Source organism: Panthera pardus, unplaced genomic scaffold (assembly GCF_024362965.1).
Source record: "Panthera pardus isolate Hobbes unplaced genomic scaffold, ASM2436296v1 HiC_scaffold_2, whole genome shotgun sequence".
In the NCBI taxonomy this organism is placed as follows: domain Eukaryota; kingdom Metazoa; phylum Chordata; class Mammalia; order Carnivora; family Felidae; genus Panthera; species Panthera pardus.
The window spans coordinates 42,868,549-42,896,002 of NW_026526765.1; the positions used below are offsets into that span (position 1 = coordinate 42,868,549).

The following is a 27,454-nucleotide window of genomic DNA, read 5'->3' on the forward strand; positions in this document are numbered from 1 at the left end:
ATTAGGAACCCTGCCTGTGTACAGAGATTTGAAGCCACTCAAGGAAAGGGAGCAGCAGGTATGTTTGTCTGAGCATGTGTATCCTCCCACCAGGGAACTTCCTGGGAGTCTCGAGGTGTACCCTTCAAGCTAGTCAGTTGAAATGCCTGCTCTCCCTTGGTGTGGACACTCTAGGCTCCAGAGGTGTGAGTTCCTGCCAGTTCATTTGGGTGAGCCAGGAGGTGGACTCTCTCAGGACCTCAGGCCCATCCTGTTCTCCTCCTCAGTCCCCAAGTCTCTAAGAGGGCGGAGCTGCCCCAGGTAGCAGGCCGGCAGTGCGTATCCAGCCCTGCCCACCACCCTGCATGGCCTGGCCACTCTTTTGGTGGGAGGTCTCCAAGGACTCTGGTACACTTGGGCTGTGAACACAGAGCCAGGAAAGGGGCTCTTTGTGGGGAAGGAACAGGTCCGGGCTCCAGTCCCACATCTGCTATACCTGCCCCAGGCAAGTTACTTACTTCACTTCTTCCATTCACTCATTCAACACTTACTTATTGCACATCTTCTTGGTGCCAGGCACCGTCTTGGGTACTTGGGCTACATCAACGAACAAAGCAGACAACCATCTCTGCCCTTATGGAATTTACATTCTAGTGGGAGATAAGCATGTAAACTATACTGTTTGTTAGAGAGAGATGAGCAAGCTGGGAAAAAGGGAAGGTATTGCTGGGGCAGGTGGATAGGGGTAGGCTGCAGTACTTTATAGGGTGTTGGAATGCGCCTCACTGGCAAGGCCAGATTTGAGCATAGGCTTGAAGGTGAGGTTGTTTACTACGCCCACATCTGGGGGAAGAGTGTCCTCGGCAAAAGAAAGCCAGAGAAAAGGTCCCATGGTGGGGATGTGCTTGGCATGGTTGAGGAATGGCAAGGAGGCTAGTGTGGCTGGAGTGGAGCCTCTGAGATGGAGATCAAGTGCACAAGGTCAGTGATGTCTGGTGCCAGGCCCTCTTCATGGTCTGGTGTGGCCATCTTCATGACTTTGACTTTTACTCTGAGTGAAATCAGGAGCCATGGGAAGCCTTTGAACAGAGGAATGCTGTTATGATTGTGTTTGGCTTTTTTTTTTTAAAGAATGCTTCGTTTTCATGTTTATTTTTGAGAGAGAGAGAAAGAGAAAGAGGGAGGGAAGGAGGAAGGGAGGGAAGGAGGGAGAAGGCAAACAGAGACACAGAATCTGAAGTAGACCCCAGGCTCTGAGCTGTGAGCATAGAGCCTAACATGGGGTGTGAACCCATGAACCATGAGATCATGACCTGAGCCAAAGTCAAATGTTTAATCAACCCAGCCACCCAGGTGCCCCTCTGATTGTGTTTTAAAAGGGTGGCTTGGGCTGCTGCTTTGAGAATCTCATTGGACTGCTGTGAAGGTCTAAGGAGAGCCTGGATGGAAAACACTTTGTAACAAAAAGCTCTGGGGAAAAGAGACTAGCTGTTCTGCTTCCTCCCATCTTATCCAAGAGACAATCGAGTAAAGAAAGGATTTGACTTGCCCAAGGTCAGATGCTCTACAATCAATTTAGCATCTGGAACTCCCGGACTCTTCTCCCAGGTGCCATCTGGCAGGTAGGTAAATAGCTTTTGGACTTGTGGTCTCAGTGAGTGCATCTGAACAGGACCGACTGAGTGGTTCTCCCCCATGATTCATTCATCCAGCAAATATGTATTAAGCACAAGTTCTCCACCCGGCATTAGGATATAGGGGCAATCGAAGACACCTGGTGAGGGCTGAGCCCCAGTCTTTGATGGAGCAGGAGTCAGATATCAGTCAGAGACCAGGCCACCAGTGGCTGGGGGTAAGCTTAGGGGTCGGGGGTCAGTCCATGGCTGGAATCAGCATGAGGCTGGAGGCAGAGAGACCAGTCAGGAGGCTGTGGTAAAAAGCCAAGCTGGAGAGGCAAGGCCTGGTGGAGCCTGTGGCTGGGAGCATGAGGAAAGGGAACGAAGAGTAAAAACGTCAGGAGGAAAGTCCACAGGACTTGGGGGAGACTGGATATGAAGAAAGGGGTGGGTCCAAGATGCTGCTGAGCATTCCTACTTGGGTGACAGAGATGATGTCATTCACAGAAACAGGAAGTCCTTGGCACATCTGAGGAACAGAAAGAAACGCCATACGTCTGAGCATAATGAGCAAGGTGGGGTGCGGTTTCAAATGTTGTTGCCGAGACGGGCAGGGGCCAGATCATACAGACTTGGGTCTTAGTGGGTAGTATTCCAAAACAGTGGGAAGCTAGCAGAGAGTGTCAGGCAGTAAGGGACTGTGCTTGGTTGATGTTTTAAAATCATGTGTGGCATACAGATTTAAGGGGGGCAGGAGTGGGAGCCTGGAGACCAGTTAGGATGAAGTAGCTTAGGCGAGAGATGGTGTTTTCCGGCGGTGGTGGAGACAGGGAGAAGTGGATGGATTCCATAGCTGTTTTGAAGGGAGAGATGTCAGGTGTGGGCAGGAGATCAAAGGAGTGCCTGGGTTTGGGGTGTACAATGGATGGTGGCATTCATCAAGATGGGGAAGATGGGAGAGCGCATTCTGGGATAGGCAGACTCCAGAGTTCGGCTCTGGCTACATTCTGTGCGACACCCACATGTAGACATCAGGTAGATGGTTGAAGGTACCAGACTGACACTTAAGAAAAGAATGAACACGGACATTTGTAAATGGTCAACTCGCAGATGGTATTTAAAGCCATGGGACTAGGGCTGAGCCCTGGGGACCCTCAACATTTTGAGATTGGATGGAGGAGCAGCCCTGAACAGTGTGGAGAAGTCGTCAGGGAGGAGAAGGAAAACCAGGAGAGGGTGCGCTCACAGACCCCAATAAGGGAGTAGGCGGGGGGGTGGGGTGGGGGGGTGGGGGCGGTTACTGCGCCCGATGCTGCTCAGAGAACCAGGAGGAGAAGAAGCCCCATGGGCTCGACCACGTGGGGGCCACTGGAGATGGAGTCAAGAGCAGGTCGGCAAATTGGGTCAGGAGGTGAATGGGAGGGGAGGAAGTGATACCAGCATGAAAGGGGGGGGGGCAGGGAGTGGGGGCCAGCAGCTGGAAGAGGACTCAGGTCACGGCTCTCGAGCATGTTTTGTGGATGGGAAAGATGAAGGAAGGGGGCAGGGGCTTGATGGTGCTGAGGAGGAGGGGCCTGCCCAGCTCCTGCGCGGGGCGTCCTGAGGTGCTTCTGCACAAGCTGCCCCTCCAAGGCCGCTCTGCCATCCAGCCTCCTCCGCAGCGCCTCCCCTCCATGGCACTCAAAGCACCTCCCCTCCATGGCCTTTCTTCTTCTCCTCACCACCCGGACCTCCTGCCTCAGCATGGCAGCTCATTCCCCCAGTGCTGCCACCACCAGCACCATCCACTGGATTTGAGCTAAGTGAAACTTCCGGAAGTATACCAAGGCCTTTGTTTCTGGCTTTCATTCCCTCCTAGGGTCTCACCTCTTTGAGTGCAACCTATTCCCACATGGTTGCTTATTGTATTGTCACAACAGCCCTGCGAGCCTCAGGGGGATTTAGGAGATATACAAGTACAGCTAAGCGCGCGGCTAGTAAGTGGCGAAGCTGGGACTTGAACACACGTCTAGGCTGTCTGCAGAGCCCATTCTAACTACCGTCCCATGCTGCCTCCACAGACCTCTCATGCCTTTTGGCCAGTCTTGGTGAAGGCGATGCCTCCTGTACTCCTGTTCCCATGGGATGGATTTGAAAGGCAGACGGGATTCTTTCCCCATCTGTGTTTCAGGGGGGCAATTTCTACAATTACTCTCCAGACAAGCTAAGTACCAGTTCACCAGGCTTCCGTCCTGCCCAGGAATGACCCTTTCTGAACATTTCCTCACATCCCTGAGAATCTGTTTGCATGCCTTCAGAGACAGAGAGCGTATCACTACATCCACGAGCAGCCTGTTCTAGGCAGGATAGCAGAGCAATCCAAAAACGGACTCCAACCCCAGATGCTTTGGCTGAATCTCAACTAGTATCCTGTGCCTCAGTTTCCTCATCTGCAAAATGGTAATGATAGAAGTGCCTACTTCCTAGTGTGATTACGAGGATTAATCAGATGCTACATTTAAATGGCCTGGGAAGTACATCATAAATTTCACTTATGAGCATCATCATCATGTTTCCTGAGGGCAAGCTACAACTCACTTTACTGCAACCTCCACTTGTCAGGCCCTTGGAATTCTACCCTCTTCTTCATTCACCTGCAGTTTAATCCTGTTGTTCTGCAGTCCTCAATTTTTATTTTCTCCTGACGCCAGGTTTGGTTTTTTGGGTGTTTTTTTTTTTTTTCGTAAGCTCAGTTATTTATCACGCAAACGTGATTTTCCTAAGATCATGATTTCTCCTTGACAGAGTCACTGGTTGTTTGCCAGGCAAGCGCAACAGTACCAAGCACATAACTAGGCTTGGAGAATGACAGCTTAAGGCCTCACCTCCTACCCTCACAAGCCCACTTGTCGGTTCCCAGGCTTTTGCGCTCCCTGGATTTGGAACCCTGTGAGCGGGCCCACGTGACTGCATATCTACCATCGGGGCAAGATTATGTCATGACGGAGAGCCCAGATTCTGGAGACAGAGCCAAGTTCAAGCCCAGACTCTTCTGCTTACTTGCAACATGTCATCTTGGCCAAGACACTCAGTGTTCCTGAGCCTCAGTTTCTTCATCTGCAAAAATGAGATGATACTACCCTTGTTTACTTTATCAGGTGCTATGAGGATTAAGATAATGTATATTAAATGCTCAGCACAGTTCTTACCTCAATAAACATTTGCCATGAATGTTCTAGGGCTATGCCATCTAATAGAGCAGTCACTAGCTCTCTATATGTGGCAGTTGAAGCCTGAAACGTGGCTAGTCTGAACTGAGATGTGCTGTTAAGCATAGAATACACATTGGATTTCAAAGACTTAGTATAAGAAAAGAATGTAAAATCCTTTGATAACTTTTTATATTGCTTATATGTTGAAATGAAAACATTTTGGATATATTGTATTAAATAAAATATATTATAATTAATGTTATTTTTTCTATTAACAGGTCTTCTAGAAAATTTGGAATTATATGTGGCTCAGTTTTGTGGCTTACATTATATTTCTTTTGGACAGTACTACGATGGTGGGGCTTCTGTCATTTCGGGTGGGCGATGGTGGGGGTGGTTGTATTTTTTTTTTGTTTTCCAGTGTGGCAGGGAGGAACAGTGTAAGTGGTTTTGAGGTATTCGAATTTTAGTGGATGTATCTGTCTCTTATAGATGGTATTTGAGCTGCAAAGGCTCTTTGGAGATTAAGTAGGCCAATCTTCTCTCTCTAATGATGGGGGAACTGAGGCCTACCCAGAGGCCCATGGGATATGCCTAGGGCCAGAGAATTAATGATAGCAGAACTCAAATCAGAACCCAGATACCTTCCCCATCCCAGCAAGCGGCTTCAAGTCAGAATAATGCTGCCACCTGGTGGTCACCCATAGATGAGCGTCACAAGCCAGGGCGGCAGCTAGGCTCCCTCAGGAGCAGGACTCAGCTGCCATCTACTTCCCTGTCCTCTGCAGAAGCTAGAACAGGAAGGACCCTCCTCCAACCTCCTTCCAGTCTGACTGCACAGAGCCCCAGCTTGCCAGGGGTATGAAAGTGTAGTGATTAAGGGCACTATGTGATTACAGACAAGTGAAGGATTAAATCCCAACTCTACTCCTCCTAGCTATGAGGCCCTGCAGAAGCCACTTATCTCTGATCCTTGGTTTCCCCATACGTAAAATGTGGGTAATAATAGCGCTTACAGTTATTAAATTTGAGTCAACAAATATCTACAAAGCACCACCACTTATGCACTGTTCCTGGTACTGGGATATAGCAGTGAACCTAAAAAGACAAGCCCATGGTTCTCAGTGTGCCCTTTAGACCACTGAGAGCAGCAGCACCTGAAAACTTGTTAGAAATGCAAATCTTCAGGCCTCCATCCCAGACCTACTGATTGTGAATCTGACACATGCTCAAGGTTGAGAACCACTAGACTTGGACACGTAGATTATATATCAGGTGGGGTTAAGTGATATGAATATGGCAAATAAATGGCTAAATATCTTGAGAATAATGGCCGGGGGCGGGGGTTAGGTGGGGAACACTAATTGATCTGTGAGGGTCAGGGAGAGCCTACCTGATGAGGTGACAAGTTCCAGCAGACGTCTGAAAGCAATTATCTAGAGGAAAGGTTAGAAGGATATGCCGTTTCCCCTTCAAAACACATCCTATATTTATAATAAGTCCTGGGGATAGAAGATAGGTGACTATAGTTATTTAAAAAAAAAAAAAAAAAAAGACTTCCTGCAAACTGCATATACATTCTACTTATATCCTATTGGCCACAACTTAGTCAGATGGACCACACCTAACCACCTGAGGAGTCTTTATTCTGATAAACCATATATCCGGCTAAAAACTGAGAGTCCTATTTACAATAGAAAAGGAAGAAAAAGCATTTTGGTGAACAATGGTTTCTGCCATACTAAGAGATTCTGATGTAACCAGCCTTTGGGAGTCTGGTTTATACTTGTATGCCTCCAATGATGGGGGATCCCTTATCTCATGAAAATTTTATCCCCTCTTTGAGCAGCTCTTTTAGAAAACTCTTTGATAACTCAAGTCTACCTCTCTGTAATTCCTACCACCGTGGGACTACACGGAACAAGACTGCTTGCTCCCTCTTCCCCAAGGGAGAATTTACTTATTTTAAGTTCCCTATACATCTTCTCTTTGAACCACCTAAGGTCAATGGCTTCCCCCCTTGGGAAGGGTTTTCCTGATCTGGCATTAAGAGATTAAAAATGACCTTGACAGTAACCTCATGGATGACAGGGAGCCACATCATCACCCAGGTCCATGAAGATGAAGTGGAAGTCTAGTGCTTTACCTCAAGCAGAATGTGAAGGAAGCCAAGCAGGAATTGGAGTTCCAGTCTCATTGGACTTTTGTATTTCTTCAGGTTTATTTTGTAGTTCAGAAATTCTTCCTTCTGTTGGCTCTAATCTGCCATTGAACCCATCCACTGAGTATTTAATTTCAATAACTGTATGTATTTTTCTTTGGTTCCTTTTTGAAGACATCTGATTATATCTTGCCTACTTTTTTATTCCATCATTTCTTTAAGCATTTCATATGTAGTTATTTTATTTTTTTTAATATATTTTAATGTTTGTTTATTTTTGAGAGAGACAGAGACAGAATGCGAGTGGGTCAGGGGCAGAAAGAGAGGAGACACAGAATCAGAAACAGGCTCCAGGCTGTTGGCACAGAGCCCGACACAGGGCTCGAAGCCACGAGGCTTGAGATCATGACCTGAGCCAAAGTCGGATGCTCAACCGACTGAGCCACCCAAGCGCCCCTGTAGTTATTTTTTTATTTCAGAGAGAGAGTGTGAGCTGGGGAGAGGGGCAGAGGGAGATAATCTTAAACAGACTCCACAATCAGTGCAGAGCCTGATGGGAGGATCAATCCCATCACCCCAGGATTATGACCTGAGCCGAAATCAAGAGTCGGAATGCACAACCAACTGAACCAACCACCTAAGTGCCCTGTTAGGTAGTTTTACGTTTTGATAATTTTAATATGAACTCTTTGGGGGTATATAAATCTTTTGTTTCTGTTTGGGGTACTTATTTTCATGTGTTGGTATCTTTTTTGGGAGTGGAGGGAGCAGGAGTCATATTTGGTTGAACCTAATCTGTGAGAAACCACTGGGCTCCAATTGTGCTTCTGTCCAGAGGAGCTTTTGCTTTCTATCAAGAGCCCTGACACAGTCCTACTTAGGACTTACTAGCCCAGAAATCTGAGGATTTCTGGCTTATTGTGAAGGTCAAGCTCAGCTCCCTCACCTTGGGGCCGAGCCTAACCTTAACTTCCTGGCACTGACTTGGCATTTGCCTTAAGAGCTACCCCAACTTTCTTTGCTGACAGCCATTCCCCAATCCATTTCAACTTGATGAACTTTTCTTTCGTTTCTTGAATGCCCCTGGGGATTTCTTTAAAATTTTTAAAAATTATTTTAAGTAGGTTCCACACCCAGTGTGGAGCCCAACACAGGGCTTGAGCTCATGACCCTGAGATCCAAGTCGAGCTGACATGGAGAGTTGGCCACTTAACCCACTGAGCCACCCAGATGCTCCTTTATCTCTTTGAAGTCCAGGAATGCATGTTTGTTTTATCAAGGATCTAGAAATAGAAATGCTTTTTTAAACTATCTAGTTTGCAGCATCTATCTAGTCTACAGTAGGGGAAAGCCCATTCACCTATTCAGTGATTCATTCGACAAGCCATTATGGAGCGTGTACTTATCCAAAAGCTGGGGCTGAGGGCTGGGTGGGAGGCACTGGACAAGACCCACTTTACCTTCTCAGAGCTCACACATTAGTGGGGAAAATAGGCTAGAATGCAGGGGGACGGTGGTGGCACATGGGAAGTGGGGGGTGCAGTGGGAATTCAATAGAGAAGCGCCTCGAGGGGCAACCAGGAAAGTAACTCTGAGAGAGGGATGAAGAACAGATTCTAACAGATGAGAAGACAGTGAGGTGACATGGGGGAGAGTAGATGCTGAAGAAGCCAAGCTGGGAGGGGATGTGAGCAGACCGAAGGCATAGAGAATTGGAAAAGCAAAAGGACTAGGTTTGGCTCAGGCAGAGTGAGAGCGTCAAGTATGGGCAGGACCAGGTAACAAAGCATGTGGTCTAGGGCTAGGCATGGAGGCTTGTTTAGTAGACTTACAAGAGCTCAGGTCAGAGAAAGGAGCCAGGAGGGCAGGAGGGACCATTTCTCAGGGCCTGGCTGGGGCTGCAGCTGCAGCCCACGACATCAGGCTCACCTGCCAAGGCTGGGCTCCCGTGGTTCGTGGTCTCAGGCGGGCAACAGCTCCTCCAGTCCTGCCTTGCATGTCTGTGACCGACAGACTGCTGTTTCAACCTAAGCTGTACAAACTGGCTCTCCTTGCAAACAAAACCCTGAGAGGAACAGCTTTCAAAGACCTGGCTGACTGCATCTCTGGTTACCAGGAAACAACAGTACAAGTTGCAAAGTCCCATCACAGGAAATAAAAAGAATGCTCTAGCAACCGCCAGCATTTTTCCACCAGGATTCCAGCCAGCTGTCATTCAGGCTCCTTGGCATAAGAACTGAACAAGCTTAAGAATAGTGGTAGCTTCTTCAGAGCCAGGCACTGTGCTAAACACTTTAATCTTGCTTAATTCTTATGATACCCTGAGAGGCAGCCATTATCACAGGAAGTTTCACTAAATGGTCAAGCGGTTAAGTAATTTGCCTAAAGTTAGTCTGAAGCTGGGAACTAGGTATTTTCGTCCAGGCATGTTCACTTCTTGAGGGTCTGTACATATCCTGCCTTAGCAATCAGGCTGCCGGTAAGGAAGTACCGTTTTTTCCCCCCTAACATTTTTAACTTTGGAATAATTTTAGATTTACCAGAAAGTTGCAAGGATCGTATGACTTTTCTACATACCACTCATCCAGTTTTTCCCCTAATGTTAACATCTTACATTACCACAAAATATTTGTCAAAATTAAGAATTGAACTTCAGGCCTTACTCGTATTTTACCAGTTTTCACGCTAACGTCCTTTCCGGTTCAGGATCCAATGGTGCATTAGTTAAGTCTCTCTAATCTCCTTTGGTCTTCTATCCTTGTTTTTCATCACTTTTGACCCAAGCACTGGCATTCTGCAGAATGTCCTCTAATTGGGTTACGGGTTTCTTAAGAGTATCAGAGTTCAAGAGCTCTCATCATCTTGCATCTAGAGTATTGTTGACCATTCAACAGCATAGGTTTGAACTGCGTGGACAATTCACGTGGATTTTTTCAATAAATACGCATAGAACTGTCTTCTCTCTTCCTTATAATGTTCTTAGTAACATTTTCTTCTCTCTAGCTTAATTAGCCACCCAACAGTGGAGCAGTTACCATCACAGGGCCCTATGCTAATCTCTTGCAGAACACTCTGTACCATCTGGTACCACTGGGTCCTCGGAGGTGGATGCAAGCTTCCGGAGAGCAAAAACTTTTTTAATCACTGATGAAAATAGGGCTTGGTGTGTATTTGTGGGGTGACCGAATCTCTATGTACTTTATGTACTGATGTGGAACAATCTCCAAGATCTGCCAAGTGAGAAAAAGCAAGACGCAGCAGAGTGCACTACCAATTTTGCACAGAAGGTGTGGGGGGCGAGCAGACACCCACGTATGTTTATATATGGCTCAAGTCTGGAAGGCTCCTCTTCTGCTCAGACTACACTCGGCTCAACGGTTTCCACTCTGCCCTGGCTCTTTAAGAATTGGCCCATTTTTGGAACCAACATCTCCTTTTCAAAACAAGGTCTCTAAGGTCTTGGTCTGCTTTAGATGATGGAGGCAACGATGCCACAACCAGCAGAGTGGAAAACACCCAAGTGCACACAGGTACCTCACCTCTCCTTAGGCTCCTCCTCCCAGGAAGTCACTTCACCGAACACAGGCTCGTCCTGTCAAGTGTCAGGGGCCTAACCAGTATCTTCTGTGTTCCTGTTTGGCAAGTCATCCGTATCCTCTGCAGTAATATACCTGTTAAAGGCCTCCTGCTTTATCCTGCACCTGTGATCCCAAGAAGTCTTATGCCCTGGTCAAATGTAGCCAGGAGGAGAGAACCAAGTATCCCTGAAGGGTGGCCTCTACATGAAGGAGAGAAGACTGGAGTCGAAACAGCTTACACAAAGGCAATTTATTAACAGAAAACATTAATTTGAGGAATCCTGTTCACAGACGGCGACCACGGCGACCCCCCTTCCTGCGGGTGCTATCGGAGGGGATGGGGGTGACATCCTCTGTGGGGAGGAAGAGAAAATATCATTGCCTAGAGATGGATGGGAAGGAGCCCGGGCCTCCCTAGACCAGTGGCCTCACACACCAACAGTGGATCCTGCTGCTCCCCACATAAACCCTCCATACATAACACACGGATGCGGACTGCCCCATCTGCTGCTTCCTCAAATTTTCCGATGTAGTCTGAACTCATTTTTCTGAAGGGAAAACTGAGGCTCAGAAAAGGCATACAACTTACATACGAGGTCAGAAGCAGGCGAGAAATCACGTTTCTGACATCCAGCCCACTGACTCTCTAGTGAAAAGATTCTCCTACTAAACAGGGCAACCTAACACTATCTTCTTTCCAGTCAGTAAAAGGTTGAAAATATGCTGAAAAAAATAAAACCTTAAGAGGAAAAGGTTGGACCACCAGATCGAGGGATCAGTACATGATGCGACCATGTGCACAGAAACAGGAAAAGGCTAACATCTTCTCAGGAGCTAGAAAGGATCAGGAGATCACAGGCGTGAGGAGGGCAGGCACTACACAGATATAGGGGATTTGCTGTGATTCTCCACCGCAGGAGTTGCCACTCCCTGCATTCAGTTTTCATGGTCACAATGACTAGTGTACTCTTAATACTTAGTAGGCAAGGACCAAGGATACAGATGGTCCTACAATTCAGGAGACAGACTACACACAATGCCAACTCCCTTAAGAGACACTATAAAGGATAGACAATTCATCTCCTAACAGTTCCACCAGCCACTGTCCCAAACTATACACCAGGCAGTGTGCGGCACAGGGGTTAAGAAATCAAACTGCGCTGTCCCAATGTAAAAGAGAAGGTCGACATTTACAACAGGTGATGGGGTGTTCAGGGAGAAATTCTGTCACATGGTGCCTCTTGCAGCCCCCATTAACAACCCTAATTGCCAACAGTACCCAGACCAAGCACTGTATCCACTGGGTACATCACAAGCTTTCTGGGATTAATACTTCAAAGTAAATTCAAACGCTAGTTAGAGGGGGGACACTTACCAATCCGCCCAATCTTCATTCCTGAGCGGGCAAGGGCTCTGAGGGCTGACTGGGCCCCAGGTCCAGGGGTCTTGGTTCTAGGAAATGAGAATCTATGTTAAGAAAAGCTTTGTCCAACTCATTAGGGGTTCTTTCTGAGATCCCACAACCCTCTAGCTAAGGACTTGGCAACTTTCCTTAAAGGGCCAAACAGTGGAAAGCCCAACGTGGAACTCAATGAACCTGAGATCAAGACTTGAGCTGAAATCAGGGCGCCTGGGTGGCTCAGTCGGTTAAGTGGCCGACTTCGGCTCAGGTCATGATCTCGCGCTCCGTGAGTTCAAGCCCCGCGTCGGGCTCTGTGCTGACAGCTCAGAGCCTGGAGCCTGTTTCAGATTCTGTGTCTCCCTCTCTCTGACCCTCCCCTGTTCATGCTCTGTCTCTCTGTCTCAAAAATAAATAAAACATTAAAAAAAAAAATTTAAAAAGACTTGAGCTGAAATCAGAGATGGACACTTATCAACTGAACCATCCAGGCACCCCCAAACAATAAATACTGAAGGTTTAGTGGGCCACTTATGATTTTTGTTGCGTACTTTCTGACCCCTGGGTCATAGTTTGTGCTCTGCCCTGCCTGCAGCCCATTTAAAGCACTGTCCCTTTTTGCCACAGGCTATAATTCTTTTTTGGTGATCTGTTCATTTCCAACTGCTCCACCCGCCCCAAACCAAGACCCTAACATCTTTTCAGTGGACCACTTCATCTGGTCTGCTGTCCACACAGCAGCCATTGTTTTTGTTTTGTTTTGACACAAGCACTATGCCCAATGTGGGGCTTGAACTCATGACCCTGAGATTAAGAGTTGCATGCTCTACTGATGGAGCCAGTCAGATGTCCCAACACAGCAGTCATCTTTAAAAATGTCCAATCTTGGGGTGCCTGGGTGGCTTTGTTGTTTTAAACGTACAACTTCAGCTCAGGTCATGATCTCACGGTCCGTGAATTCGCACCCTGCTTCGGGCTCTGTGCTGACAGCTCAGAGCCCGGAGCCTGTTTCAGATTCTCTGTCTCCCCCTCTCTCTGCCCCTCCCTCACCATGCTCTGTCTCTCTCAGAGAAGGGGGAAAAAAAAAAAAAAAAAAAAAGTCCAATCTCAGGGCACCTGGGTGGCTCAGTTGGTTAAGTGCCCAACTCCTGATTTTGGCTTAGGTCATGATCTCATGGTTCGTGGGGTGCTAACACCACAGAGCCTCCCTGGGATGTTCTCTGTCCCTCCCTGGCTAGTACTCTTGCTGTCTCTCAAAATAAATAAACTTTAAAAATGCCCAATCTCATCAGGTCATTACTATTAAAAAGTTCTTTTGCTCCCCCCACCTTTGGCTGAAGTCCAGCTCTTTACTGCTTCTTTAAGACCCAGCAGGAACTTGCTCCTGCCTAGCTCTCTGATCACAATTCACAACACTCTTCCCACAGATGTGCCAAGTCCATTCCCACTCGAGACTTTTCCACTGCAGCTGTATCTCGCTGAATACTTTCTCCCTGTCCTTCTTTCACTGGACCACTTCCTGGCACATTTAGGTCTTAGTTGAAATTACACCTTGTCACTAAGTCCCATTCCTGACACCACACCTTTACTTCCTAGCACTTGCCACAAATGGGAAGCACAGGCGCCCCTGCTTAGGTTGTTTAAAGTCAGACTCTCCTACCAGCCTAGGTGCCTCTATACAGGAGACGAGAGGTGACGGCTACTCTTTTCCACCATTCTTTTCTAGTACCCCACACACAATACCCGGTATGCAGTGAGTGCTCAACAAACAAAGTTGGGGAGGAGGGAGCAGAAGCGGTGGTGCAGCAACCAACTACTAAATATGAACACACTTAACATGTCTTGTGCAAAGTCACAAGAGAAAAACCAAGCCTCAAATCCAGGTGCTTTGGCATCCATGCCCAGAGACCTCACCTCCCGGCCCCCGACTCACGTACCTATTTCCTCCTGTGGCCCGGAGTTTGATGTGGAGAGCGGTGATGCCCAGCTCCTTGCACCTCTGGGCTACATCCTGGGCAGCCAACATGGCAGCATAGGGTGAGGACTCATCTCGGTCAGCCTTCACCTTCATCCCACCAGTCACACGGCAGATGGTTTCCCTAGAACAAAAGCTCACGGTCATTCCGCTCACGCAACAAGGATTCTAAGTACTGAGCACATCCTAATGAGTGCCACAGTTCGGGTATGGCAGAAGATGAAGGTCAACTCGAATATGCATCCTTTCTAACAAGATGGCCATGGGTTCTGCCTTGATGGGGTTCAAAGACCCAAATGAATGGGACGCCGTATTAACAATATAAATTTACTTTTACATTTAATCCTCTCAATTGCTCCATGACGTAGACGTTAACCTCGCCGTATATGAGAAAACCAAATCTTAGAATTTGAGTGACTCTTGCTAATGGTGGCCAGAACCTGTACGTAGAGCTGACTTCCAGTCCACCACTGCTCCTACTAAGTACCAACAGATTGAGGATTCACGGATCACCACACTTTAAGGACACAAGGGCACGGAACGTCTTTCTTGTAACTCAAATGCCTGGGAAATCACAGTATTTGTGACTAAACAAACAAACACGTTTCCTTATCTAACTTTTTAATTCTTTCAAGAGAACCCCTTAAACTGCCACCGGATTCCAGGAGAATTTCTTCCCCCAGACCCTTGCCAGTTTGGTCTGTACCTCTTCACCCAGGTACTCACTTGCCAGAAAGATCGGTGACATGGACAAAAGTGTCATTGAAGGATGCAAAGATGTGGCACACGCCAAACACATTTTCTCCTTCAGCTACCTGAGGTCCAAGGCTGATGACCTGTTCTTCTTTCTTTTCTTTCCCCTTTCGAGGTGCCATTTCTGAAAGGAAGTAAAAAAAAAAAATCCCGAAGTTAGCAATGGACAAGAGGTTTCCACAACCTTTTCCTGGCTATTAAAGGAAATCTCCAAGTTTTGCTCCTCTGTGTCTCTTTCCCTGCACCCTGGGAATCTGTGCAATCCCATCTCTGCCTAAACTCACTTCTCTCTGCACTTAGGAGAGTTCAACTGGTGGCTAAAGAAGCAAAGTACCTTGAGATAACCTTTCCCCTGAATTTACTTAAAGCACAGATCGTAGCACTTGCTAAGCAGCCCAGAGTTCTAGCAGCAAGACCACAAGTATCCCTCCAATTTTTACCAAGTCGGCCTCAAAACCACGAAAAACACTGGCTTAGATCCCTAGAGACCTCCAAGTTCAACTGACAGCTCTGCAAACCTGGGTAATCAATTCTTCCTGGGCCTTAAAGCCCACAATATATATCCTGAGAAATTTTTAAAGATTTGTTTAGTGACACAACAAGTCAGTTGCAGAGCAGTGATGAGAACCAGGTTAAGGGATTCCTAGTCTACACTCCACAACACTTCCAATACCAGGAGGGCTTCTGGTCTCCTGGACCCCAAGTATCATTTACTGGTTAGGCTCAAAGACTTTAAAGACTGCATTCAAAAAGATTAGTAGAAGGCCAAGACCAATGACCTACCCATGAATTGGTGACAGCTGAAGACCCTTTACGGAAGACACCTGCTGCCTGAACTCTGCACTAACTCCTACACTTAGAATTCAAGGGTCCCTCACCCACATAGTTCCCTAGTTTCATCTCCTACTATATCCTGTGCCAGATCCCTCCAAAAAGCCAGTTCAAGGGCTATCTCCCATCCTCTGACAATTCATCTCCTGCTATCCTTCCACTACTGATTAAAACCAAATGCTTTTTAAAAAAATTTTAATGTTTTAAACATTTCTAAATGCTTATTTTTAAGAGACAGAGACAAAGCATGAGTACAGGAGGGGCAGAGAAGGGGGGGACGGGACACACACAGAATCTGAAGCAGGCTCCCCCCTCCAAGCTGTCAGTACAGAGCCAGACGTGGGGCTCAAACTCACGAACACGAGATCAATGACCTGAGCCGAAGTTGGACGCTTAAGCAGCTGAGCCACCCAAGTGCTCAGAACCAAATTCTAAAACTTTTACTAGAATCGAGCATTAAAGGCAATAAAACATATCCTTTTGGAAGGCTAATGGAAAAGCCCCATCCCAAAGACTCAGTGTTAGCGAAATCAAGTAACTCTAATCTGACATAGCATGTAATGGAAGTGCAATTATTCCATCAAAGGAGGAAAAGCAAGTATGGATAAGTGGAAGGCTGAGAGAGGACTACTTTCCGCCCAAAGCACCTCCTGACACTCAATCCGAACAATTCCCTAACACTTCCAGAAGACACTAGAAATCAGAAGGGCTCAGATGACTTAGGCTGCACCCTTTCGGATGAAGACAAATTTGGCCTTGCCTTGGTTCGTAAAGACAGTGGCAAAACCAGACTTAAAAATCAGTGCCCCGACTCCCAGTCCAGCATTTTCTACCCTGTGCCAAGATGCTTTTATTCCATGAAGGACCATTCCAGACCTGAGAAAGTCCATGTCTCTTGCATTCCTGGATCTCCCCAGTGCCTTCCTTATACAAGGTCTGGGGAGTGACCACAGTAAGCACATGTGTAGGCCTTAGATGTACAAAGTAACTGTTCCTACGCTCAAATTACATCCAATGGAGTTAAGAATTTTAAGGAAGGGGTCAAGGGTGCTCACAGGAAAAGTTTTAAGTTCTGCCTGGAGAAGCCCAGAAAGACCAGCAGATCAGAACTTCAGCAGATCAGATTCATCAGGAAGCATGAATACGAATTCCTCAAGTGGCCACCCCACAAATGCCGCCCTGAGGTGGTGATGAGACGGGTCCTCGCAGAATATATAAACGCATGGAAGGTGCTCAACCAACACTGACTTACATCCTTCTCTACCTTTAATGTCTGGCTTTGTAAGGCGCGCCCAGTACTTGCAACGTGCCAGACCTAGCCATCAACCGGGTTCAGGGAGCACCCAACGCAAGGCCGTTTTTTCGGATTCTGTCCCTGAATCCCCACAACCCCCACGGAATCCGGACGACAGTTAATCCTACTTCCCAAACAAGGAAACAAACTACAGATTACGAGCCCGGCCTGCGACCGCTCAAGAAGCTGGCGGAGTAGAGAGAAGCCACATCGGACTAGGGTCCCGGGTCCTTCCCAAACATGCTGTGCGGCCCCTTAAACGGAACGGTGGTGGCAGCGCGGAGCGAGGGCCTTCAGGGCTGTACCCACACTCAACCCCCTCCCCTTCGCAAGCTCCTCCTTGAGACAAGACGGCCGCTTCCGAGACCAGGCGCGAACCTGAGTCTGGGGTCGGCCGGCCGCGCCCCTCTCGCCTGACACCTGACTCGGCTTCCGCGGAAACACCCCAGCCCAGCGCCCCGAACCCCGAGGGGTCCCCCTGCCTCAGGATGCCACTGGATTAAACCCACTGAAGCCTCCTACCTGCGCGTCTTCGCTAGACTCCGCCACCGGAAAGAGAGGGCGAGAGAGGGCGGGGCGACGGGTCACGTTCGCGTTCCCGGAAGTGTACGTCTGAGGTCATGGAGCGAAGCCGGTGGCCCGTTTCCAAGGAGTTGAAGACTCGCCCTCGGGAAAGGCGGTTTACTTAAAAGAGCGCTAAAGGAGGCAAGGGGAAGGGTGTCGCTGCGAGCGGGTCTGCCTCTGAGACTGCACGAAGCAGCTACATCTCCTGAGCGAGGCGGGCCCTTGTGCGAAGATCGTGGCGGCCGCACCTAGACGGACTTCTTCCATCCTGATCCCGGGCCTAGTCGGCCCGGAGGCGGCAGCGCCTCTCGTGGCGCGGAGGGCAATAACAACAACTGCCTGCTTTCATCACTGACTGTGGACGGCTGGCTGTGTCCTGAACAAAATAAGGATAAATTATTCAATATTTATTATATATTAGCTTGGGCTGAGCGATTTATATGCATTGCTTCATTTAATCCTCACAAAATTATCAAATAGATAACTTTTTATTTCTCTTTTACGGATAAAGGATGTTAACCAAGATTACACATTTGTGGCTGATTTGGATTTCTGACTTCAAAGACTGTATGTTTGATACCTACTTCCATGTATCCCTCTAATAGTGAAGGACCTTGAAGGGTTGGGAGGTGTATAGATGGAGATATGGGGAAGGGCAAAGAAATAGGTCGTGTGTGTGTGTGTGTGTGTGTGTGGCCCATGTAATAGACTACATATATTGCATATATATGAAATTTTTGAACAAAATTAGCGATTGTACAGGGTAACGTATAGCCCTTTCTTCACTAGAGTTGGTGCCACTGAACAGCTTTAACTCAGTTTAGCAAAGACCTCCTTTTTAAAAAAGTTTCCCCTTTACAAAAGCAATTAATTACAAAATACCTATAAAAGAGAAACATATAAACATTCTCAAAGGAGAGTACAAGGAAGACAAAACAGAAAAAACCAGTGACAGTCTTACCCACCACAATTAACACCTTGGTGTACGTCCTTTCCAAACATGATCCATGCAAATACCTACAGAAGAGGCACTTCCTTTTTTTTTTTTAATGTGAAATTTATTGTCAAATTGGTTTCCATACAGCACCCAGGAGGCACTTCATTTTTTTTAAAGAAAAGAGAATAAACTTGCAATATTTTTTCCCGATGGCTAAAAAAAATCTGTGCTCATAAACAATCCACATGATAAAGTGGCTAAAAAAAATCTGTGCTCATAAACAATCCACATGATAAAGTGTATAGAAAAAAGTAAAAATCATTTCTAAATTCTTCCTTCTTTTTTTTTTAAATTAATGCATGTTCATTTGGAAGTCACTTGAATGTAAAAAGAAAAACAAGTATCCATCCGAAGACAAACACTGTTTACAACTTTAAATACGTATGTATGTAATACATATACATACCCACGTGTATATATATATCACCTTTATTTTGCTTTTGGCATTATGCTATAGGATGTTGCTATATAGTTTTTAACTTTTGATTTTGAAATAATTGCAGATTCACAGGAAATCACAAAAAACACGTAGGGAGAGTTCCCATGTACTCTTCACCCAGTTTCCCGTAGCGGTAACATCTTGCGTAACTATAAAACACAATCACAGGAAACAAGCAATTGCAATGTATGCATAGAGTGCTATATAATTGTATCACACACGTACACCTGTGCAGCTACCATCACAATTACCACACAGAACTGTTCCATTACCACAAAACCTACTTGTGCTGCCTTTTCAGAGTCCCATCCACCTCTCTGTCCCTCCATCTCTACCACCACCCCTAATCTCTGGAAACCAATGATCTATTTTTCACCTCCAGAATTTTATTATTTCAAGAAAGTTATATAAATGGAATCACAAGTATGTGACCTTCTGAGATTTTTTTTTTTTACCTAGCATAATTCTCTTGAGACACATCCATGTTGTTACATATATCAATAGATTCATTCATTTTTACTTTTTTTTTAAATTTTTTTTAACGTTTATTTATTTTTGAGACAGAGAGAGACAGAGCATGAACGGGGGAGGGTCAGAGAGAGGGAGACACAGAATCCGAAACAGGCTCCAGGCTCCGAGCTGTCAGCACAGAGCCTGACGTGGGGCTCGAACTCACGGACCGCGAGATCGTGACCTGAGCTGAAGTCGGCTGCTTAACTGACTGAGCCACCCAGGCGCCCCGATTCATTCATTTTTAATTGCTTAGTAGTATTCCATGTATAGATTTACCATATTATTTTATTTTATTTTATTAACTTGTTTTATTTTTTGTTTTTTTAAATTTACAACCAAATTAGTTAGCATATAGTGCAACAATGATTTCAGGAGTAGATTCCTTAGTGCCCCTTACCCATTTAGCCCATCCCCACTCCAACCCCTCCAGTAACCCTCAGTTTGTTCTCCATATTTATGAGTCTCTTCTGTTTTTATATTATTTTTGTTTCCCTTCCCTTATGTTCATCTGTTTTGTCTCTTAAAGTCCTCATATGAGTGAAGTCATATGATTTTTGTCTTTCTCTGACTGACTAATTTCACTTAGCATAATACCCTCCAGTTCCATCCATGTAGTTGCAAATGGCAAGATTTCATTCTTTTTGATTGCCGAGTAATACTCCATTGTGTGTGTGTGTGTGTGTGTGTGTGTGTGTGTGTGTGTGTGTATCACATTTTCTTTATCCATTCATCCATCGAGGGACATTTGAGCTCTTTCCATACTTTGGCTATTGTTGCGAGTGCTGCTATAAACAGGGGGGTGCATGTGTCCCTTCAAAACAGCACACCTGTATCCCTTGGATAAATGCCTCATAGTGCAATTGCTGGGTCGTAGGGTAGTTCTCTTTTTAGTTTTTTGAGGAACCTCCATACTGTTTTCCAGAGTGGCTGCACCAGCTTGCATTCCCACCAACAATGCAAAATAGATCCTCTTTCTCCTCATCCTCGCCAACATCTGTCATTGCCTAAGTTGTTAATGTGAGCCATTCTGACAGGTGTAAGGTGGTATCTCATTGTTTTGCTTTGTATTTCCCTGATGATGAGTGATGTTGAGCATTTTTTCAAGTGTCGGTTGGCCATCTGGCTGTCTTCTTTGGAGAAGTGTCTATTCATGTCTTTTGCCCATTTGTTCACCGGATTATTTATCTTTTGGGTGTTGAGTTTGATAAGTTCTTTATAGATTTTGGATACTAACCCTTTATCTGATATGTCATTTGCAAATACCTTCTCCCATTCTGTCAGTTGCCTTTTAGTTTTGCTGATTGTTTCCTTCGCTGTGCGGAAGCTTTTTATTTTGATGAGGTCCCAGTAGTTCATTTTTGCTTTTGTTTCCCTTGCCTCCGGAGACGTGTTGAGTAGGAAGTTGCTGCGGCCAAGAACAAAGAGGTTTTTGCCTGCTTTCTTCTCGAGGATTTTGATGGCTTCCTGTCTTACATTTAGGTCTTTCATCCATTTTGAGTTTATTTTTGTGTATGGTGTAAGAAAGTGGTCCAGGTTCATTCTTCTGCATGTCGCTGTCCAGTTTTCCCAGCACCACTTGCGGAAGAGACTGTCTTTATTCCATTGGATATTCTTTCCTGCTTGGTCAAAGATTAGTTGGCCATATGTTTGTGGGTCCATTTCTGGGTTCTCTATTCTGTTCCATTGATCTGAGTGTCTGTTCTTGTGCCAGTACCATACTGTCTTGATGATTACAGTTTTGTAGTATAGCTTAAAGTCTGGGGTTGTGATGCCTCCTGCTTTGGTTTTCTTTTTCAAGATCGCTTTGGCTATTCTGGGTCTTTTCTGGTTCCATACAAATTTTAGGATTATTTGTTCTAGCTCTGTGAAGTATGCTGGTCTAAATTCTTTCTTCTAGTGATACCACCATTATCAAATTATCATTATTGAATTGGAGCATAATTCCAGAAATAACTGTCTATATCTATATTTTTATCATAAAACACACAGTCTTAGGTAAGTGAAATCATATTCTGTATGCCATTTGGTAACCTTTTTTTCCCTCAACATTGTGGACATCTTCCCACAACTATAGTAGAGAACTACAACATTTTTTTTTTACAAATACTTAAAATTGTATTTGTTATTTTGAATATTAAGTGCATTCACAAGAATAAAGAGACTATAAACAGATATGAAAAAGTGTGCAAAAAAAAAAAAAAGATTTCCTCTCATCTCTGCCCCGGCAACCCTATCCTCTTCCTTGCAAGCAACCAGGAATAGCTGTATCTTTTTTAATTAAAAAAAAATTTTTTTACATTTATTTATTTTTGAGAGAGAGGGAGAGAGAGAGAGAGAGTACAAGTCGGGGAGGGGCAGAGAGAGAGGGAGACACAGAATCCAAAGCAGTCTCCAGGCTCTGAGCTGTCAGCACAGAGCACATCACGGGGCTCGAACTCACAAACCGTGAGATCATGACCTGAGCTGAAGTCGGATGTTTAACTGACTGAGCCACCCAGGTGCCCCTATTTTTTTTTTTAATTTTATTTAATGTTTATTTTTGAGGGAGAGAGAGAGAGAGAGACAGAGTGCGAGCAGAGGAGGGGCAAAGAGAAAGGGAGACACAGAATCCAAAGCAGGCTCCAGGCTCCGAGCTATCAGCACAGAGCCGGATGTTGGACTCAAACTCACAAACTGTGAGATCATGACATGAGCCAAAGTTGGACGCCCAACTGGCTGAACCACCCAGGTGTCCCATAGCTGTATTGTATCATTTTTAACTACTACCTGATATTCCTTTGTATAGCCAAACCATTATTTAACCAGTTCTCTGTTGGTGGGGACAAAATTTGTAAATGTAAACAAAACTGTCAAGAACATACTTGTGCCTTTCTTTCCTCAGGGTAGATTGCCAGAAGTCAAAAGGAATATATATTTGAAATTTTGATACATGTTGCTAAATTGCCCTCCAGAAAGTTCATGTCAATTTCCACTTCTGCTTAGCTGAGAAACTATGTCTCTTAGTATTGTATTTCTTCCATGGTTAGTACAGTGAGATGTTTCGTCATGGATTGTTTTGAGCATTTGCATATTTTCTGTGAATTGTCTGTTGATAGTCCTGAAAAGGGAAGGCTTTTTATTCTCAAGTAGTAAATTCCCCAATAGAAGAGGTATGATAGCGGAGACTGGAGAATTGTGGAGTGAGCTCTTGCTTTGGATAAGAGTTGTACTAAACAGACCTTGGTGAGGGAAACATCATGAAGGGAGAATGGCTTAATCTTACGGCTGAAGGCAGTCCATACAGTTACTTCACAACTTATTTTTTTTTAGGGGCACCTGGCTGGCTCCGTTGGTAGAGCATGTGACTTTTGATCTCAGGTTCATGACTTCAAGCCCCAGTTGGGCATAGAGCTTACTTTTAAAAAATAACACAAAACAAATATTTGTTTTTTTAAAAAGAAGAACCTATTTCTTTTATAGGGAAGTCTTATCTTCATATCAAATCATCAAAGCCACTGCTTTCAAACTCCACTTTGATTATTTAATCAACATATGTATTGTTTCTACAAAGAGTTGTTAGTTGTGGGCAAAAATTGTAACCTTTCTTGGCTTTAGTTTTCTCATCTGTAAAATGGGATAATAACGGTATTTAAAAATGTATATTGAAGCGTATGTCTTCATTGGGTACTTGCTCTGTGCCAACCTCTGAGATATAATAATACTGACATTTAAGCTAAGAAAGACTTAAAGGGGTGCCTGGGTGGCTCAGTCAGTTGAGCGCCCGACTTCGGCTCAAGTCATGATCTCACGGTTTATGAGTTCAAGCCCCGTGTCAGGCTTTGTGTTGACAGCTCGGAGCCTAGAGCCTGCTAGGAGGGATTCTGTGTCTCCTTCTCTCTCTCTGCCCCTCCCTGCTCATGCTTTGTCTCTCAAAAATAAATAAACATTTTTTTAAATGTTTTTATTTTTATTTTTTGAAGGAGAGAGAGAGACAGAGCATGAGCAGGGGAGGAGCAGAGAGAGGGAGACACAGAATTCGAAGCAGGCTCCAGGATCTAAGCTGTCAGCACAGAGCCCGATGCAGGGCTCGAACTCACAAACCGTGAGATCATGACCTGAGCCAAAGCTGTATGCTTAACCGACTGAGCCACCCAGGCGCCCCCAAAATAAATAAACATTAAAAAAATTAAAAAAAAAAAAGACTTATTGGGCTCTTAGTATGTGTCTTGCACTGTTCTAGATGCTTGGGGTACATTTGTGACCAAAGCAGACAATGATCCCTACCTTCTTGGGGTTTATATTCTGGCAGCAAGGGCAGGCATAATATCTAAATAAATTCTCTATTATGTTACAAGGTGATCAGTTACTACGGAAAGAAGAAAAAGTTGAGTAAGGTAAAGGATATTGCAGGGGTGGGGGGTTCTCACGAAAGGGGTGGGGCACATAGCAGATTCAAATCGAGAGGGCAAGGTAGCCTTGTTGAGAGATTTGAGCAGAGGGGGGAGGCGGGAAAAGGAGCAAGTGTTGCCAGTATCTAAGGGAAGATTACAGCAGGCAGAGGGAACAGCATGTACAAAGGCCGCAGGTGAAGCGCCCATGGCATAGTCCAGGAACAGTAAGGCCAGTGTAGCCACGGTGCAGTGATGAGATGCAGTGATGGGAGGTAATGGATGGTATGGGCACATCATATAGGCCTTCAGGTCATTGCAAGGACTTTGGTTTTTATCCTGTAAGGAGCCATCAGAGGGTTTTGAGCAGAGGAGGGACAGAATCTGACTTATTTTTTTTTAAGTTTATTTATTTAGAGAGAGAGACAACACAAGGAGGGGGAGGGGCAGAGAGAGAGGGAGAGAGAATCCCAAGCAGACTCCATGGTGTCAGCATGGAGCCTGATGTGGGGCTCGATCCCACAAACCGTGAGATCGTGACCTGAGCCAAAATCAAGAGTCAGACACTTAACTGACTGAGCCAGCCAGGTGCCCCCTGACTTAGGTTTTAATAGGACCAATGAGGATGCTCTGTGGAGAATAGACTCTCGGTCGGTGTAGGGGTGGGGGTGAGAGGTAACATAGAAGGAAGGGTTCCAGTTTAGAGGGGAAAGATACTGGTAGCTGAGACCCAGGTGGTGTCCATGGGGGCAGAAAGAAGTGATTAAAATTCCATTATATTTCTGAAGTAGATCCAACAGGATTTCTTGATAGGTTAGACAGGAGACATAAGAGAAAGAGAATTATCAAAAATGATTCTGGGGCGCCTGGGTTGCTCAGTTGGTTAAGTGTCCGACCTCAGCTCAGATCATGATCTCACGGTTCGTGAGTTCAAGACCCACATCGGGCTCTGTGCCGACAGCTCAGAACCTGGAGCCTGTTTCAGATTCTGTGTCTCCCTCTCTCTCTGCCCCTCCTCCACTCACACTCTGTCTCTGCCTCTCAAAAATAAATAAACATTGCAAAAAAATTTTTAAAAATGATTCCAACATTTACGGCAGAAGAAACTGGAAGGATGGAGTGGTCATCGCCTAGGATGGGGAAGGCCGAGGGAGGAGTTGGTTTTTAGGAGAAGATGAGACGTTCAACCTTAGGCCTGAGTCTGAGGTGTTTAGTGCACATCCAAGTGGAGATGCCAAGGAAGTTTTGGGGATGGATGGGTCTGGAATTGAAGAGCGGCGTCTTCAGCATCTGGATGGTATTTGAAATCATGAGACTGTTGATGACCACCGAGGGGCTGAGTGCAGATAGAGAAGGGGAGTTCAGGGACTGGGCATCAGAGCATGGGGATAAGAGAAAGAGACAGCCAAGGAAAAAGAAGCAGGGAACAGCAAGATGGGAGGAAAACCGAGAGGGAGGGCGTGTCTGAGAAGCCAAGCGAAGAAAGGGAATCAAGGAGAAAGGAGTGGGCAGCTGAGAGGCATCTACCTCGGTGAGGCCGAGAATGTGCATAGAAGCCACAACACGGAGGGCACTGGGCACCTCCACAAGAGCAGTTTCAGCATGCACGTGTATCAGGGGAACGTGCAAATGGAGTAGATGTAAGGAAGAAATGAAGGTAACGCGTGCAAAAGGCAGAGGATGAGAGAATGAGGAAATGGGATCAAGAGGTTCTTTTGGGTTTTCTTTTTTAAGGTTGCACCCACAACAGATATTTGTACACTGCTGGGGGTGAAAATTTGAGGAAGGAGCTGCGTCCTTGAGCATGTGAGATCTGATGGGCTTTAGTGCCCGCAGGGATTAATTGGCTTTGGGTAGGAGCACGGGTAGTGCATCTGTGCAAATGAGGCAGAAGGAAGGTGCTGCAGGGAGCAGAGCACGTGTGGTGGGTGGGAGCTTGAGAACAGTCTCATTGGGGGAGGGGCATGAGGCTGGGGGTGGGCAGAGCGATATGGAAGGTTGGAGGTGATAGAAGACTTGAAACGATCACCGAGGTCCAGGGCAGTAGAGGATGATTCCCAGGCAGCATTAAGGGTCCCCTTGAGTTGGTGGTTGGTGCCTTTTTCCAGCCACGTTCGGCTGCATGGATGCAGGCATGGAATAAACAGTGCGTTTGGACTAAACGAGAACTTGAGAGACCAGCGGGAGAAGGAGGGTGAGTGCACAGAACAGTGACCATGACTGAGCATGACATTGAAGCTGGATGACTGGGGCCATGAGAATGTCAAGGGGCTAAGGAACACCCTAAAGGCTGTGGGGGCAACAGGTCAGAGGTCCCAATGGGGCCAGGGACAGCTGAAGTCAGTTACCGGCCGATACTTTGGGCTGGCGATCAGGAGCCCAGGGGCATGAGACTGAGATGTTGGTTCAAAGAGGAGTTGCGGGCAGTGGTAAGACCATGGGAGTGAGTGGTCCAGATGGGCCGGGGAAGGAGCTCCTTGGAGTGAGTGGATCCAGGGTGATGGCAGCATCCTCTGTGTGAAAACTGAGATGACCAAGAACTAAAACAGGGATAGCCTGACTGAGAATGAAACTGAGTCCAGAGTAAAGAAGTCCTTGAGGATGGCAGGATGTGCCCCAGGGGTTGGTAGATGTCTGCACTGAGGGAGTAATGCTCCCTGGCTACACGTGTGTGGTGACAAGATTCAAAACTGGCGTCCTTTAGGGAGGAGGGAAGGGGAATGGCCTGGAAATAAGGAGTAGGAGAACAGCATGCTCACATCCTGCGGTTCCTACCCCCTTCTCTCACTTCTATAGCAGGGAGGCCACTGGGGAGCCTGCAGGGAAATGCAGCGTCTTCAGGCGGGGGCCAGGTTTCCTAGGACGAGACGGGAATATCCAGAGAAGAAACTGGAAGGAGAAATCTCATTGCTGATGGTCTGGAATTCCTGAAGAGAGCAGAAGGCTTTGAGGAGCTGAAAGGGAATCGAACTTGGGGATGGGGGGGACCGAGGAGGGGCTGCCAGGGCCCCACAGGGACCAGAGAGCAGAGACAAGGGAGGCCCTGGGTGTGGGGTGGGCAGATAAAGGCCCCAGAGACTAGTGACTGAACATTGCAGCTGCTTGTTGGACAGCAACAGCAATGACAGCACCTACATTAATGATTTACAGCATGCCGGACCCTCTACTAAGCGAGGTGCATGTATAATCCCATTGAATCCTTTCAATCACCCTGTGAGGTAGAAATGTTTTGTTCCCCTCATTTTACAATGAAGGAAACAAGCAAGCGATCAAGAGCCATCAGTGGTGGTGTGGGAACCTGAGCCCACACAACAGGACTCCAGAGCCTGGATATTTTATTTATTTTTATTAGAAAGAGAGAGCATGCACGAACCTGAGAGAGGGGCAAAGCAAGAGAGAGAGAGAGAGAGAGAGAGAGAGAGAGAGAGAATCCCAAGCAGGCCCCATGCTCAGCATTCAGCCCAAAGCATGCCACGGGGCTCGATCTCACAACCCTGGGATCATGACCTGAGCTGAAATCAAGAGTTGGACATTCAAACGGCTGAGTCGCTCCAAAGCGCTCCAGGCACTCCAAAGAACCCAGCTATTTTAAATCTCAGATCCAGGTGTTTTCTAAATATCTGTTGAGTAGGTAAACGAAGAGCAGGGCATTGGCCTGAGAAACCCAAACCCAGCCCTTTGCTGGGCGTTCCAGCCCAGCCTGGAATGCCCCATACTTCCTATGCTTAGCAACTGTTCATACTTTAATTTCCTCATGGGTTCCATCCTCTGCTCCCCTGGGAGGCTAGTTTTGCAAA

The 27,454-nt window shown here is 46.3% G+C and overlaps 2 protein-coding genes across 2 annotated transcripts in view; both read right to left on the bottom strand.

Moving 5' to 3' along the window:
- Window positions 1–9,626, bottom strand: part of CD74 (CD74 molecule) — a 29,794-nt gene extending 20,168 nt beyond the window's left edge. The window contains exon 1 of the mRNA XM_053907034.1: window positions 9,611–9,626. Coding sequence (XP_053763009.1) covers window position 9,611 — 1 coding nt within the window. The 5' untranslated portion in view covers window positions 9,612–9,626. The remainder of the gene's footprint in view (window positions 1–9,610) is intronic.
- Window positions 9,627–10,756: 1,130 nt separating this feature from the next.
- Window positions 10,757–17,432, bottom strand: RPS14 (ribosomal protein S14). The gene is made up of 5 exons (XM_019464424.2): window positions 17,300–17,432; window positions 14,626–14,776; window positions 13,862–14,023; window positions 11,901–11,977; window positions 10,757–10,878 (listed from the first exon to the last, which is right to left on the bottom strand). The coding sequence occupies exons 2-5, from the start codon at window positions 14,772–14,774 to the stop codon at window positions 10,811–10,813; spliced, it is 456 nt and encodes a 151-aa protein (XP_019319969.1). The 5' UTR covers window positions 14,775–14,776; window positions 17,300–17,432; the 3' UTR covers window positions 10,757–10,810.
- Between the last annotated feature and the right edge of the window lie 10,022 nt (window positions 17,433–27,454).